Source organism: Ambystoma mexicanum, chromosome 11 (assembly GCF_040938575.1).
Source record: "Ambystoma mexicanum isolate Mex_15411 chromosome 11, UKY_AmexF1_1, whole genome shotgun sequence".
Classification (NCBI taxonomy): Eukaryota; Metazoa; Chordata; class Amphibia; order Caudata; family Ambystomatidae; genus Ambystoma; species Ambystoma mexicanum.
This window is the reverse complement of record NC_090934.1, coordinates 755,519,690-755,532,618: the sequence shown is the minus strand read 5'-3', so window position 1 is coordinate 755,532,618 and position 12,929 is coordinate 755,519,690. Positions and strand designations below refer to the sequence as shown.

General features: G+C 43.1%; 1 protein-coding gene across 3 annotated transcripts in view; it reads right to left on the bottom strand.

The window, feature by feature from the left end:
* The window catches only part of IRAG1 (inositol 1,4,5-triphosphate receptor associated 1), a 1,278,759-nt gene that overhangs the window by 539,848 nt on the left and 725,982 nt on the right, over window positions 1-12,929 (bottom strand). For all 3 annotated transcript variants that reach the window (XM_069623652.1, XM_069623654.1, XM_069623653.1), the window contains one exon: window positions 12,169-12,747. In XM_069623652.1, coding sequence (XP_069479753.1) covers window positions 12,169-12,747 — 579 coding nt within the window. The remainder of the gene's footprint in view (window positions 1-12,168; window positions 12,748-12,929) is intronic.

Sequence of the window (12,929 nt, the reverse complement as noted above, 5' to 3'; positions counted from 1 at the left end):
GGACATACTTTTAACCTGTCTTAAAACATGGGCAGTATTTATAAAAATATTCGGAATGTACTGCGATCCGTTTCACCAAATGTTTATTTTAACTCAAACAGCATAGTCATAGGTTTAAAATGATGATTGCAACATAACATACTGAGCTGCTTTTCCTAGCAATAGAAATTGTGTAACTAGTTCTGCTGCGTTTTCTGGTGCGTTTCCCCACGGTAGGTTATCGAAGCAGGACTGTAACAAGAAGGTACATCTATTCTGGGTAAGATTGCACTATTGCTGAGAGCCATCGCCCTCTTCCCCTCTTTCATTGTATCCTCAACTGCCTGCTGTGTGCGGCCCTAGGAGCTCCAGGCCCACAGCGCTTGCTGCACTTGCAAGACGTTTCCAGTCACTCCTGTACCAAACCTGCTCTCCATGTTCCAGCTTCTCTCCTCTCATCCCTATCCTCCATTTTGCTCTCCGTGCTAGCTTGTCGCCCCTAGCCAGTTCTGGGGATGGTGCCAGGAGAAGGGGACGCCGGAAAACACAGAGACTCCACGCTCTTCCCCGGAGACCCAGAGAAGAGCGTAAAAACCTGGAGTCTCCAGGCTAAATCCAGAGGTTAGGCACGTATGCACCGGGAGAGACCAGAGTACCCACACAAAAGAGGCCCATGGTGCTGAGGTCCAGTGCGAAATCTCAAGAGTTCCCGGCGGGAAAGCCTACTACTGTTTTTGTAGCACATCCAGATCACTGCGGTGGTGCCCATTGCCAGTGTTTGCCGACAGCCCTGGTGAACACTGCGGTTTTTCTTTTCATCCGCTGGCTGAAAACAATTCCAGCAGGAACCTGCGCAGACCTCAAGCTGAACAATCTGCAGCAGAGGCCAGAACGGTGCACACAGGCTCCTCCTGGTGGTCACATATGGGAATGAAAGGGCAAGCAGGGATAGCTTGCACCACCCACAGTTTTTGGCAAACTGTGGATATATTAACGTGCCACCACGCCTCTTTGCCTTGAGCAGGTCAGGAATGGGAGGGGAGACGAATGCAAGTTTGTTGTAGTTCGAATTCCCCAACATGGTGTTATGCTTTCCGGCCCAGGACACGCAAGGGAAGCCTTTAATGAAATGTATTCAAAATTGTCTCCACCCTGTCAGCCATGAGAGACCAAAAGAAAGCATTGCCTGCTAGATAGACATTGTTGGGTAAAGGGCGGATGCGATCCACAAATGAATGATACCAATGTATGTTCGTTGTGAAATGGCATAATGAAAATGGCACAATGCACCAGGATTCCACAATAAACATCTCTTTGATGTCCTGGGTGTTAGTCTTAGCAGTGCACCGTGGTGGCGTGAGTTACGGTTGCTAGCTTAGCATAATTGGCGAATTTCTGAGGTTTTTTGGTTTTACTTGTAACCATAACGTCCCTTTAACAAAGTTTTTTCAATGAATTTCATAGGTTTTTATTAGTGCACCTTAACAATCACTTCCCTTTCACAAAGTTTGTTCAGTGAATTTAATGGGTTTTTACCAGTGCATGCTATTTTCCTAGAACTTACTAATATCATACTTACTCTGTCCACCTGCCCCTCCATATTAGTGCTGGTGCCTCTTCCCTCTTTTCCCTCCCCATCTTTCATTCTAAGCTCTCCTGCCAGAAAAATAAATACATCAAAAAACAACAAAAGCAATGTTCCTTTAGGAACCACCTTTCACAGTAAAAAAATAGAACAAAAAAAAAACTTAGACTGCATCTACTTTACATTTCTCAGTAACGTACATAGACTCAATAAGATTTTTCAACATTTCCATTAGCATGTTGTGTTATGCTAATGGGAATATTGTGGCGTTCATCCCCCATTCCAGGGACTGGAACAGTGGATACCAGCCCTGCAGCCCAAGTTATCAGCCCAAACGAAGCAAGGGTGGATAATGAGGTCTCCAGACCATTATCCCCCATTCCAGCCCCTGCAATGGGGGATGAAGGCCATTAGCACCCCAGGTTCCCAAAGCGGGAACCCGCGGTGCTATAAACATTGATTGTTCTTCCTACACCGGGATGCCTTTTAGCGTCCCGGTGTAGGAAGGAAAATTCTTTCCCAAGATGGCCACACTGGAAAGGGAAGAAGGGGTTCCATATAGGGCCCCTCTTAACTTTTCATGGCAGCCTGCAGAAGGCAAAAAGAGAACCCTATGACCATATTACCACAAGCACATTTTTCTTCCCTTTCAAAGCTATCCCACTTTCGAATAACTTTACCACAAAGCCGGTCCCAGGTGGGCATGGCCACTTTAACCCCATATATTGTCGCTCATGGTCATGGCCAGTAGCCAGATTGTCCGGATCATGACCTTATTCCATGATCCAGACAATGTGGCCACTGCCCATGGCCACAGGCTCCACCTCGGTCACCAAAGGTATATCACTATTTCTGAACCTACATTACGACATGGGCACATTTGCAAAACCATGCTTTAAGATCCTTGTCAATACTCCTTACACAAGTTTCCTGGAAATCCACCCATGTTTTATTTTTTCAAAAGTGTCAAATATATGCACATACAACAGTCATATAACTTAGAACCATTTCACAAAATCCATTCAGACTTTACAAAAAGATTTCTAACTAGATCTAAAATCTTTTTGCAAACTTTTGTGTAGATTCGTCAAATTGCACCACATATATAAGCCTATACAATATTTTCAGATCCCACCTCTAATTTTTCCCTCTCTTGACAGAATCCCACCAGACTTTGCAAAAACATTTATATCTAGATCTATAATCTTTTTGCAAACCTTTGTGTAGATTTGTCAAATGCACCATATTTATAAGCCGTAACAATATTTTGGGACCCCCTCTAATTTTGCCCCCTCTTGATCAAATCCCACCAAACTTCGCAAAAACATTTATATCTAGATCTATTATCAGTTTGCCAATTTAAGTGTAGATTTGTCAAAGGGCACCTCATTTATAAGCATTTACATTATTTTGGAACTGCCCTCTAATTTTGCTCACAAATCTACACTTAAGTTGGGGAACTGATAATAGATCTAGGTGTAAATGCGTTTGCGAAGTTTGGTGGGATTTTGTAAAGAGGGGGCAAAATTAGAAGGGGCGTCCCAAATTATTTTAAAGGCTTATAAATGTGGTGCCATTTGACAAATCTACACAAAGGTTTGTAAATAGATTATAGATCTAGATTTAAATGTTTTTGCAAAGTTTGGTGGGATTCTGTCAAGAGGGGGCAACATTAGAGGGGGGTCCCAAATTATTTTAAAGGCTTATACATGGGGTGTCATTTAACGAATCTACACAAAGGTGTGCAAAAACATTATAGACATAGATATACATGTTTTTGCAATGTTTGGTGGGATTTTGTCAAGAGGGGGCAAAATTAGAGGGGGGGTCGCAAAATATGGTAAAGGCTTATAAATGTGGTGCAATTTGACAAATCTTCACAAAAGTTTGCAAAAAGATTTTAGATCTAGATATAAATGTTTTCATAAACTCTATATGGATTTTGTCAAGTGGGGGCTAGGGCATATGACTATTGTATGTGCATACATTTGACACTTTTGAAAAATTAAAACATGTATGGATTTTCAGCAAACTTGTGGAAGGAACATTGGCAAGGATCTGAAAGCATGGTTTTGCAAATGTGCCTGTGTTTTATTCTTGAACAAGTGTCATAATGTGAGTACAAAAAATAGTGATATACCTTTTTGGTGACTGTGGTATAGCCGGTAGCCATGGGTAGTGGCCAGATTGTCGGGGTTATGGAATAAGGTCATGATCCGGACAATCTGGCTACTGGCCATGACCACAAGGGATAACACATGGGGGTAACGTGGCCATGTCCACCTGGGACCGGCTTTGTGGTAAAGTTGTTCAAAATTGGGATAGATTTGAAAGGGAAGAAAAATTTGCTCATAGTAATGTGGTGATAGGGTTTTCTCTTCGCCTTCTGCAGGCTGCCATGGAAAGCGAAGCGGGCCCTGTATGGAACCCCACCTTCCCTTTCCATAGTCGCCATCTTGGAAAATCCTTTTTTAGCATCCAGGGTTCCCGCTTTGGGAACCTAGGGTGCTAATGGCCTTCATCCCTCATTACAGGGGCTGGAATGGGGGGATAATTGTCCGGAGACCTTGTAATCCAGTCTCGCTCCGCTTGGGCTACTAACTTGGGCTGCTGGGCCGGTATCCACTGTTCCAACACCACAATATTCCCAGTAGCATAACACAAAATGCAAAGGGAAATGTTGTAAAATCTTATTGAGTCTATGTACTTTACTGAGAAATGTAAAGTAGATGGAGTCTATGAGTTTTTTTTAGTTCTATTTTTTAACTGTGAACGGTGGTTCCTAAAGGAACATTTCTTTAGTTGTTTTCGGATGTATTTTTTTTTTTTGGCAGGAGAGCTTAGAATGAAAGGTGGCGAAGGAAATGAGGGAAGATGCACCAAACAATAATATGGAGGGACAGGCGGACAGGGGAATATGTTGCGCGTGTGTTAGTTCTAAGGTAGGGGGCAGTGTTTCTCATGCTCCTTGATTACAGCTTCAAAAGCACTTCGAAAGTGCTTCCCTCTGCAGAATGTTTTGTTGTAGTATGTACAGAGGATTGTGGTCTTCGAAAAAAATGGACCAAGAGCCTCTTTTGTTGCTTGCAAGGTAGCTGGTGGGATTTTGTGTCCCACAGAAGTAGACTGTGTGGTTACAGTATTGGTTGAGGAAGATGAGGTGGAGGAAGACAACCTCCTACTTGCTAAGAAAAGAACAACCTTTCTGAGAGCATTGCGGTAATTGGATTTGGTGTGGCAGCACATGGAGGTGGTCCCGTAGGATTACTGTCCGGGGAGTCCGCGACTGAATTCAAAGTTGCGTTTTACTTTGGTAGCTTTAGCCTTTGGTACATTCCCAACAGTGGTAAAGAACTGCCACACCCATGATTGTCTCTGGGTGCTAGAGGTAGGCACTTCGTCTATCGCATCTTCTTGGTCCTCTTCATTGTCTAGGAAGTACTGCACTTTTTTTGTTTTGAAGGTCCTCCAGCTGGTGGTGGCTCTTGGGGAGGAAGGATGGCATTAGCTGATGGCATTTTTAAGATGAATAGCAGTTTTGCTAAAATGTTTCCAAGTATGTACTTTGTGCTAGATTGTTAATGGATAATGGGTGGGAATAGGTGTAGGAGCTGTGCAAGGGAAATTTTGAAGTTGAAAGTTCCTAGATCTGTAGAAAATGGAGTTTCCGAACTGTCCGCGAAGCACAGATCTTATCGCGAAGTGCAGACGGGTTCTCGGACACGCGTATGGTCATGTGGCACTAAGGTCCGCAATGAAGTCAGATGTTCGTAGACGTCTACGGATGCAAAATCAGTTGAAATAGTTGTAAAAAGTGTATAGAAGAGTTAAAAATTATACTAGAAGGTGGAAAATGGCAGAGTTTTAAGGTGGCACTTTGTAAATTGGACACAAATGTTGCTATATTGGTAAGTATGATATTAGTAAGTTGTAGGAAAATAGCATGTACTGGTAAAAACCCATGAAATTCACTGAAAAATCTTTTTTAAAGGGACGTTATGGTTAGTTGCACTAATAGAAACCTATGAAATTCAATAAAAATACTTTGTTAAAGGGACGTTATGGTTACAAGTAAAACCGAAAAACCCCAGAAATTCACCAGTTATGGTAAGCTAAGCAACCATAACTCACGCCACCACCGTGCACTTCTAAGACTAACACCCAGGACATCAAAGATGACATGACTAATGTCATTGATGACATCACTGATGGCATCACATGTGAAATTAATTTTGATGAAAAGTTCCTACAAGGGGTATTGTTTGAATTGTTGGTAACAAGATGTCAGGGGTGATCAGGAGACCTATCATGAACTACTTAATCTATTAAAGAATGTACTCATCTACAACCATTGTATTGGAGTGTTGTTGTTAGTACAGAAACATAATCATATATAAACATAGGCAATGACTGCAGCATGCACCATAAAAGTACAATATTGATAATCTAGTAATTTCGGATAGCACAATAATGAATGCTACCTTATCAGAGCTTTGAGTAATGTTAAAAATGTAATAACTAGCTAACAATTCAAGATTTACAACACTTGTGCTAGTACAAACAATACATCTGAAGGACCACAATGCATACTAATCAGAGGCACATACAGGGAAACTAAAGTAAGGAAGAAAGAAACAGCATAATCAGAAAATGTTAATAGCATTCAACTTTATCTTCATGTATACAAACGAATAGTGTGTTTGAGGCCTGCTCATTTCCCCATGTACGTGCACCATGAGCTGAGACCAAACCCTAAGGAAAGTACTTTAAGAACATATGACTAGGTTAACATCTAGATATATAGCACCTTTACAATTTTAATATTCTGACTGTCATTGAACAAATCCACCTGGCCTATATATGTTAGTGAACAAAAACAAGTGTCCCAGATATGTGATGTCATCAGTGATGTCATCAATGACATTTGTGATGTGTCATCTTTGATGTCCTGGGTGTTAGTCTTAGCAGTGCTCGGTGGTGGCCCGAGTTATGGTTGCTTAGCTTACCATAACTGGCGAATTTCTGGAGTTTTTCGGTTTTATTTGTAACCATAACGTCCCTTTAACAAAGTTTTTTCATTGTATATGTATATATATAAAATAAAAACAGTTGTTCAATGGCAAATGTATAAATACTTACAAGAATCTATGGCAGCATTGGTACTTCATCCGGATAAAGGTCTCTGTGGGCCAACGTAGAGGCTCTGCCCATCTCCAGAGTTCAGCTATTCGCATATATCCACACACTGCATACACCCATTAAAAATGTCTGACCTATGTAATGAGCTGAAGTGGAGTGAAAGAAAACAATCTAAACTGCACACGCATGGTACACATTCTAGTGCAGTATAGTCTGACATCCTTGTGGTTGGAGCCTTGGGACGTGTGTACAAAACACCAGTAAATGTATGGTGGCTTTAAAAAAGCTTGAAACCATTCCAGCAATCTAAGCTAAGTTGTACATGCTACAGTGCCACCCAGTAGCTGTGTGTGTCTGTGTGTGTGTGTCTTTGTGTGTGCACACGCGCATAAGGATGTTTGTGCAAGATCCATTACTACCATTCCTGCACTGTGCACATTCCATGGCACGGTGAGGAGGCGGAGAAGCCCTCACGAGCAGTAAGTGGCATGGAGAGGAGGAGAAACATAGGGGATGGAGAGAAAGATGCCCACAATGTTGGGCACAGAGAGGACGAGAAACATGGGTATGATTAGTAGGAGGAGTCCAGAGTAGGGCAGGTGCAATGGAGCCTGAAATGGCTGCCAGAACACATTGCCTGGCAAGGAGAAAGGAGGATAAATAGAGGCAACCCATAGTGGGGCATAGAAAATTGCAAGTGAAAAGGAGGGGAGGAAGATGCTAGTGCGCGCGCGCGTACACACACACACACACACACACACCCACACACACACCTGTAACAAAAACAACGTAAACCATCCCGTCCCCTTCCAAGAGCCCTCTGGAAAGCTGCTGCAGGCCTGTAGCAGGATAGGAGACTCAACCCGACGCACAACAGGCCACCCTGCGTCTTTATCTTACATGTATTAATGCAAGAAAGTGGTTGCTCCTATTCCAACAGTTTTATGGTCAGACTAGCCATTTGTGGCCTGATATGTGGGGTAAAAAGTTTGATAAAGGATTGCAGGGGAGGTTGATGATCATAGAAATAGATGTGCTCACTGTACAGTCCAGCGGATATTTATTTTTGCATGTTTTATCAGTGGGAACGTTAAAAGTGATTCGTATAACATTGCCTCGAGCATCAGAGACCTCATGCTAATCAATGCCTGTTGTCAGTAGTTCATCCGGTCCTTTGACCTCATTGTGCAAAGCTATATCGGAAATGCCAGTGGCAAGTGGTGTTTATCGTCAGTACTAAAATACCACACTTTAAAAGGATAAACCCTGTTGCCACCTATGGTACTACCTTGCTCGACCTCAAGACCAACATCCTACAATTTATGGATAAGGGTAAAACCTACTTGCTGATGCTCCTGGATGATACACGGCATTCGACCTGGTGGATCATTCCATCTTGGCCAATAGGCTGTTAGAAAGGGCCTCTTTCTCTAAGGAAGCAGTCAGTTGGGTGCTCTCATTCCTGTCAGATCGAACGGCTAAGGTCTTCCACGAGGATGCAATGTCAGAAGGGGTTGTTCTGAACTGTGGAGTACCTCAGGGCTCTTGTCTATCTCCAACCCTTTTTAGTATTTTCATGCTTACTCTGTTTGACCTACTGGATGCCGAAGAAACTTGCGATGCAAATTATGCTGATGATACTCAGTGCCTATTCGCGCTCTCGGGCGACTACGACAAGGACACTGAGGTCATTAATGCTACGTACAGTCTAATACATCTTTGGATGTTGCAAAATGGGCTAGCTGTAAATAACTCCAAAACACAGATCCTTATCCTGGGCACGGGCACCATGCTGCGCCATCTGGACAAATCGTATTCCTCCATCCAAATTGCTGACTGTCTTCTTCTAATTCTTAAGAAAGTGAAAACCTTGGGAGTCACTTTTGATCAAGAACTTTCAATGAGGGCTCATATCAGCAGTCTGGAGGCAAACTCCTCGTACTACATTAAACTTCTGGCACAGATCAGACCTTTCCTTGATGCTTCCAACTATGCCATGCTAGACAGGGCAGTTATTGGAAGACGCCTAGATTGTTGTGCCATTATCCTTCTTGGGGTGGGAAAAACAGAAATAAACCGCCTCCAGGTTGTCCAAAACAATGCAGTGAGGGTCGTAGTACGCCTACGTAAAACCGATCACATGTCAACAGCACGAAGATCATTGCACTTGTTGCCTAGTGCAAAGAGAGTTATGTTTTGCACTTTGAGCATCGCACACTCCTGCTTGTATGTTGAGAGCCCATCGTACCAGGTGGCACAGCTCAAATAGTTTCCGGTCAGGCGTGACTTGAGATTCAACAACTCTGGCTTGTTTCAGATACCCAAGTCAAAACTATCACAAGTCAAGGAGGGCTGTTTTCCGTCCTCAACACCTTGCCTATGGAACACCCTCCCTACTGATTTGAGGCTATATTCTGGCCTCTAAAACTTTAAAAGCTAACTGAAAACGTTCCTATTTGAATGAGTATGACCATCCTGGATACCATAATATCCTTTTTAGGGTACTGCTTTACGTGTTTTTTTCTTTGTCCTGTCCTAGTGCTCTCATGGCTCAGGGCGTTTCTGTCTCTACCGCTATAGAAATAAAATAAATAAATAAATAAAATGCATTACCACCCGTCATAATTTCCCAGCCACCAGTATCTCCAATACAGAATTCAGTAGAATGAAAAATGTGGTGAATAACATGAAAATCGCTTCAGCTCTGAGATGAAATTGTCAAAAAATGAACCAGGTCCAGGTCCTATTACCTGAAGTGTAAACCACAAGTGGTTGCCAAATAGCCAGACATGGGACAATGGAGAAGTTATTTTTTCAGCAGGGTACCCTTCTGTGCCCCTGAAACGTATGGATCACAGTATTTTGTTACGATTGCAGTAAATGTGTCTCCCGGTGGTATTACTTTAATCACTAGAAATTCTAATAAGTATGTGATTTACCACCTGTGGTAATCCCACACCACTGGTGGCAATATGTAATGGAAATACTGCTATTAATGCCAAGTGCTGCAGTAATCTTGAGAACGCAGTAGTTTACCACTGCTATTTCTTGGGTACAACTGGGTAGAATTCCACTTGGTATTTTGCTTACAATCTACAATTTACAGTTTTGATGGTCAGTTATAAATACAGTGACTACCAAAACACAAAGAAAACAAGCATTGACATTGCTAACAATTTTGGATTTTTGAAGGGACGTGAAAGGCATTTGTCAGGCACTTCCATAATGGTACTAATTGGCCATTAATGGTAGCAGCAGCAACATAGGGAGGATATCTGGGCATATAATAGCAGTGCCTGGCAAATGACTATCTAATACCTACACACAAGCCAACATTGTTTGCTTTGCCAATGTTTGTTTTTAAGAGGACTACTGCGAATGAAACACATAGTGCCTTTAAATCAAGTGGCTGAAGGCACACTTGGTTAAGACATTTTTATTACAGCAGTGATTCATTGACAGCTCTCATTAAGCCATTAACTCTCAGAAGACTACATTGAAATAACACTGACAAGCAGTTCAAAACCAACAACGTTTGATGCTATTGCTTGATAAGCTACCCCAAAGGTCCCAGGAGGATGTGTTTTGGGCGGGAAGGGGCAGGAAGTGGGAGTCATGGTGATAGGGATTAGCATGGCCATAAGCAGTAGATGGGTGGGTAAATAACTAAACACCTACTAGCTTTGTGTCCTTCCTCAAGTACCATCTCCCCCCTAGCTGTACTCCCATGCAATAGTTTCAACTTGTAGGTAGTGCTTTTGGGGCCTACCTAAAAGCTAAAACTGAAAACTGATTCTAACTACAGACTCCAATGGAGAAATAATGTGTGAGAGTCCTCTTTAAAGCCATCAAGCATTGCATCAAGCATCTGCCGAAACCACCCACACCACACTCAATTGAAAAAAACACCACAAGCAACTTTTTCTTCAGAAACAAGATCAGCAACAAGATCAGCATGATCCACCAGCACATATACAGCAATGTCACAACTGACAGCACAAAACACATCACATCTCTCAAAACTACAACTACCTGGACAACTTTCAAGACACTCACTATGGAAGACTTAATTGCCCCTAGCATCCCTCCCTCCTAGGTAAGATCCTTGAGAAAACAGTAGCTATGTAACTCCTACAACACATCGACGCCAACAACCTCCTTCAGTCCTACCAATCTGGCTTCAGACACAGATGTAGCACATAAATGGCTACCATCAAGGTGATCAAAAATGCTGTTAAAATCATTGATGATGGCCATGCTTGACGCCTGGTTTTGCTTGACCCCTGATCATCATTAGAAACAGTAGACCACCAGACACTGACCGACAATCTTCATCACTGCATGGGCATCAGCAAGATTGTTTTTTAACTTGTTCAAATCCTCCTGTTCTATTGCCACCAATTCTTCTAAATGGATTCCTCCAGTTTGCCAACTCTACCCATCACCTGTGTAGTCACGCAAGGATCCATCCTGTCCCCCGGATCTTCGATCTTTAAATGGAACCGCTCAGCACTCCTTGCTCCACACAACAGCCACATCCATCAATATGCAGAATACATGCAGCTCTACCTCAAAGTATCCTCCATTGAAGACATCCACAGGCTCAAGGCCTGCCTCACAATGATCCATTCCTGGTTGTCCAGGGTTTACCTGAAGAACAACCCATCGCAGACTGAATTGCTACTGCTGGCCAACAACACTCAACACCATGATATTCAGACCTGGCTGTCTGCTACGGACCACAAGAGCTTCACACCCCAGCTGACGGCCTGCACGAAGTTCCTTGGGTTCTACATTGATAGACACCTCTCCTTCAACCAGGACATAGCAAGGAAGACACAAATAGCTTGGCACCAGTGTTATCTCCTGCTGAAAATCAAGTCCTTCATTCTAGAAAACAAATTCAAAGAAGGGGAGAGGAGAGGGAGGTAGAAGTAGGTCTGTAGGACAAGAAGCATATTTGTGCTGCTTCTGGATCCCCTATAATTCCCCTCTCCAACCCATGCCCTTCTGGTTCAAAGGGGCAGCTGGGGGCAAGGGAAAGGAACACTGGTATGCCATATGCAACATAAAACTGTATGTACAGAGGTGTCAACAAAATGGTATTTTACATTTTAGGGTTCCGGGTGACAACATAGACAATTCATTAATTTCTTTCATTTTCTATTATGCCATATGGAACCCCTCAGCGGATGCCTCTAGGCTGTGGATTCATATACATCGCCTATTTACATCTGTGCGCTGCTTCTGCTTTCTACTGCTGGTTACAGTTCAAAAATAGGATTCTACACACAACAACAATTACTCTCGAAGCCAAAACAAAGCCAGGCTAGCCAGTCCCATAGCAGCAGCTGGATTCTATTTTCCGTTTGACCATAGACTGTGGGGCAGGTGCACAACACTCAATGACGTACATTAGAATGAAGCGAGAAGCATTAGAATCTGCAGTTTTGCTAAACACCTACCTCTCTTAACTTCGAGAGCTTCTGCAGTCGAACGGGTTGGATGTGAAAATCTTTGAACACCGGTATTGAGGGCAGTTTATTGCTAAATTTGTCAAAAAGTGAACAGCTGTCCTCTTCTTTCTCCTCCAATTCCGGAACTGACTCCGGCTGGCCGGGTTCCGAACTATCCCACGATAGAGCCCTCAACAGAGGGGGCCGCGTGGCAAATGTTTTGATTTCTGCTTTACATTCCACCTTGGGGGCAGGTGGTTCCCGGCCGGCACACTTGGGTCCAACACCTCTCCCTGGGGGATGGCTTCCCAAAGATGACTCAACTTCCTTTAACTTCTTGACTATTGACTTCCCCAGGTCCTTTTCCGAAATAGCGCTGGCGCCACTAAGCGTCATTTTACAGCTGTCCTTGTTTAGCGTGGTCGTTTTCAGGGAATTTTCCATAGGTTTCAGCGGATCAAAGTTTTCCTTGTGCTCCGATAGTGTCTCTTTTGAGTTCAGGAAGCTAGGGGTACGAGGAGTCAGCCTTCCCTGAGAAACCTTCCGGTGGTCATTCGGTTTTCGATCCGTTAATCCGTTTGTAGAATTCTGAAAGCAAACAAAAAGCAGGTAAAAATACAGCTAAGACTTGCATTTCATTGTCGGCCATCGCTGCTTGTTTTGTAGCCTGGTTGACATGTTCTAGAAAACATTGAGCTAATTTAGGAAAGGAACTACTTTTTGGGCTGCAGGATACCAGACAATGTAGATTAAGCCGGACCTCCATCAAG